Raw genomic sequence first — 3,992 nt, forward strand, 5'->3', positions numbered from 1 at the left:
GAATTATCAATCGTACGCTCCAATGAAATATAAAAGAAGTGTAATAACGGCACTTACAGATAGAGCCATTAAATTGTCACATTGGGAGTATAGAATAAAGATGTTGAAAAAATTAAAAATATATTATTAATAAACAACTATCCAAGGTCATTTTTCGAACCAATCATAAAGTAAAGGATAAATAAAATATACGATTCAACTAAATGGAAAAACATAAATGAAAGAAGAGAGGGTGATATCAAGTATATATCATTACCATATATTCCGGAAATTAACACAAAAATAAAAAATATATTCAAACCACATAATATCAACATAGCAGAAAAAACTAAAAACACCTTAGCAAATGAATGTTTCACAAAATTTGAACCTAGGATTGACAAGTTAGACACGCCTAATGTAAGTTACAAAATAGACTGTTTGAATTGTGATAACACATACATAGGTATAGCCTAAGAAAAAATAACGAAAATGGTACAGCATTAGCACAGCATGCACAACAGAAGTTGCATAATGTTGATTTTGATAACACAAAAATACTGATTAACGAGAGTAATTAAAATAAGAGAAGAGTCGATGAAATGATACAGATTAAAAAACATAACAATGCTATGAATTTCTGATCGGATACCGACAATCTTAGCTCAGTATATCATACATTAATTAAATGAAATAAACATAGAATATTAACTAACACCCGGTATATTGAAGCATTTTGCAAACCAAAAATAATATCCTCAGAATACAAAGAAAAATAGCTGAAAGTAAAAGAAATCAATATAATCAGTATTTTATTCGCTTTGTGTCCAAAATGGACAAAATTAATACTCCAAATGTATGCCAAGGCTTAAAGCAGCTACACATGTAAGTAAACATATTTAAGTATCTGAACGAAGAATTCTAGTTCTTCATCAATCAATCTTCCCAGATTTGATTGTCCTGACTAATCACCTGTTAGGCCTAATTAATTTTAGAATGTTTTAAAGTATTGCAATTGTGATGTATTTTAATGTGTGATAGGATGAGGCTGTTGACGAGCTGTGGTTGTTTTTTAAATTAATTAATTATTTTTAACTATCTATTATTTTAGAAAAACTGATAATGGTGGAAAAATACACCGAAACGTATTTTAATTGGTAAATAGAGCCGATAAATGACTGAAACCCCGGAATTAATTTTGATTTGGAATTGAAACACAGTCAGGAAAGTATATACTATATAGATAATAATATTAATATTACATGGTTGTAGAATTAGGTTTTGTACCTCAAACCCATTTGATACGAAACTTTTCTGATGTTTAAAATGTTGTCTGTTGCAGGGAGAAACTGGTTCGCGAGGATCAATAGGACTTCCTGGAGTAATCGGACCTCCAGGCAACGCTGGCGAACTTGGTCCTATAGGTGAACCGGGAGCTCCTGGCCCTTCGGGGATTCCTGGTGAACCCGGACCACCTGGCGACAGCGGCAAGGAGGGCCCACCAGGCCCTACTGGTCCCGAAGGAAAGGCTGGATTGCCCGGGCCAGTAGGTCTTTCTGGATTTCCTGGAGAACGTGGTCATAACGGACTTACTGTAAGCACCTATTCCAGATAGCACTGCTTCCTAGCTTAAAACTCTTGATTAAAGGGAATGCCAGGCTTGAAAGGGGATACGGGCGCCACAGGTCTACCAGGGCCACAGGGAGACAAGGGGGCGCAAGGGGAACCCGGCTTACTCGGGTCGCAAGGTGTTGAAGGTCGAAAAGGTCCTCCGGGTAATAGTCAACGGTTAATTAACTTTCAAGGCCTAAGGTAACTTTTTTATGTTGCAGGTACTCGTGGGCCGGGAGGTGCAAAGGGAGAAAGAGGCGATCAGGGGCTTCCTGGACCCATAGGCAGAGATGGTGTTGCGGGGACTAGAGGCTTACCGGGGGCACCAGGGCCAGTAGGCCTTCCTGGCGAAGACGGAGATAAAGTAAGGAATTCATCATTCATCAGGAATTGAATAGTATCTTCGTTCTAAAATGTGTACTTCTCAAAAGGGAGACATGGGGCCTCCCGGCGAAAAGGGATTCAAAGGATCGAAAGGAGAATCGGGTCCTCTAGGAAGTGCGGGTCCTCCCGGAATTCGAGGAGAGCCTGGGCAGCAGGGTCCAGTTGGCGAGCGGGGTTTGCCGGGGGAAATCGGCCGCCGAGGCATAAAAGGAGAACAAGGTTCTATGGGTTTGTCTGGACCTGCAGGTAAGGCAAATAATAGTTACCTTTTGAATATGACATTTAGGAATGTTTTCCGGGCTTTGAAGCCGTGGTCTATGGGAATTTCTTCCTGACGTTTCGTCCACAACTGCGGTGGACATTATCAAACGCGATGAGGCAGTGGGCGAAGTGATCTCCCGTGCTTCCCGACTACGACTGGTTTAACTCATAGAGAAAGTAAAATAAAATAATATTTGACTTACTCTATGGTTCAACTGCTGGATTCCCCGTCGTATTTATGCAGCCCAGCCGTGTGTGCTCATGCGTGGGGGATGGGTGGGGGTTCAAATGCTTCGGCGCACACGCTGTTTGGCATAAAACGCGCTTCCAATCTGGATTGAAACTTCGCCCACTGCCCCATCGCCTTTGATAATGTCCACCGCAGTTGTGGACGAAACGTCAGGAAGAAATTCCCATAGACCACGGCTTCAAAGCCCGGAAAACATCCCTAAATGTGATTTAACTGGCCGTGAAAGCCTTCATACTTTTGAATATGTACATTAATTATGCACAATTTATTTGAAGGAGCCACTGGCCCGCAGGGACTGCCGGGGCCACCCGGTGTAAAAGGAGAAATAGGTAAATTTTACAAGTTTGCTTACAGAAAATGCCTACTTACGCACAAACGTGTTTTCAGGCGATATGGGTCAAAAAGGACCTTCGGGTGCTTCAGGGCCACCGGGAGAGCAGGGTGTTAGGGGACCTAAAGGGGTAGAAGGGTTGCCAGGACCTGTAGGACCGGAAGGCCCTCAAGGTGGGTGTAATTAATGTTCGTTTACAGGCCAAATTTTGCTAAATTTTTCAACAGGGGTGAAAGGCGAAAACGGGCCGGCAGGCCTTACCGGGCAGCGAGGAAAAGATGGGCTACCAGGTAGCGTGGGTCCTTTGGGGCCAAAGGGAGACTCTGGAAAAATCGGCCTTCAAGGCGTACCTGGACCGCGGGGCCTGCCCGGTTCAGAAGGCATGCAGGGAGCTCCTGGCTTTCCAGGATTACCTGGACCCCAAGGGCAAACAGGTACCCCCGGGTTGAAAGGAGAACCCGGATTAGATGGACAAGACGGAAAAACGGGCCCTGTTGGCCCCAGCGGGGAATTAGGACCCGGAGGTCCGATGGGGCCAACCGGACCGCCTGGAAGACCAGTAAATATTTCTAAATTCTACTAAAGAAATGGTCATAAATTGAAACTGTCTCCTCGATAGGGACAAGAAGGAGCCGCCGGTCTACAAGGAAATACTGGACTGCCGGGCGAAAAAGGAGATCTCGGGACTATCGGCATCCCTGGGCGTCCAGGAAATCCGGGACCCCAAGGACAGCCAGGGTCACAAGGCCCTCCCGGACTTCGAGGCACTCCAGGATTGACGGTGAGAGCTTCTCAAAATATAAAGAAATATTTCGCAAATTTACTTTTAGGGTGAAAATGGTGCACCTGGGGCTCCTGGTCTAGCTGGATCTTCGGGTCAGATCGGTCAGCCTGGACCAAGAGGGCACAAGGGCGACCGAGGGCGACGAGGCCCGAAGGGCCATCGCGGAGAAGTAGGTTTCAACGGACTAAAAGGAGACGAAGGGGTAATAGGAGAAACAGGCCCTAAAGGCGAAAGAGGCCCGGAAGGACCAAAAGGAAATACTGTAAGTTAAGACGAAACAGCCCACATAGCAAAATGATATTCCCAGAATATACCTGGAACATTCATGTGATGTACATGCACATTCCTGGGACATACATGAGTTACATTATGAACATTCCATGCATGTCCCA

General features: G+C 44.4%; 1 protein-coding gene across 1 annotated transcript in view; it reads left to right on the plus strand.

Moving 5' to 3' along the window:
• The window catches only part of LOC109543105 (collagen alpha-1(V) chain), a gene marked incomplete in the record, with an annotated part of 59,842 nt that overhangs the window by 12,558 nt on the left and 43,292 nt on the right, over positions 1–3,992 (plus strand). The window contains 9 exon segments of the mRNA XM_048661190.1: positions 1,322–1,573; positions 1,628–1,754; positions 1,812–1,954; positions 2,022–2,220; positions 2,761–2,814; positions 2,873–2,989; positions 3,044–3,375; positions 3,436–3,597; positions 3,647–3,862. Of these exon segments, the coding sequence (XP_048517147.1) occupies positions 1,322–1,573; positions 1,628–1,754; positions 1,812–1,954; positions 2,022–2,220; positions 2,761–2,814; positions 2,873–2,989; positions 3,044–3,375; positions 3,436–3,597; positions 3,647–3,862 (1,602 nt within the window).

This window comes from Dendroctonus ponderosae, unplaced genomic scaffold, assembly GCF_020466585.1.
Source record: "Dendroctonus ponderosae isolate FM_Combo_2020 unplaced genomic scaffold, Dpon_F_20191213v2 Dpon_F_20191213_1, whole genome shotgun sequence".
NCBI classification, from domain to species: Eukaryota; Metazoa; Arthropoda; class Insecta; order Coleoptera; family Curculionidae; genus Dendroctonus; species Dendroctonus ponderosae.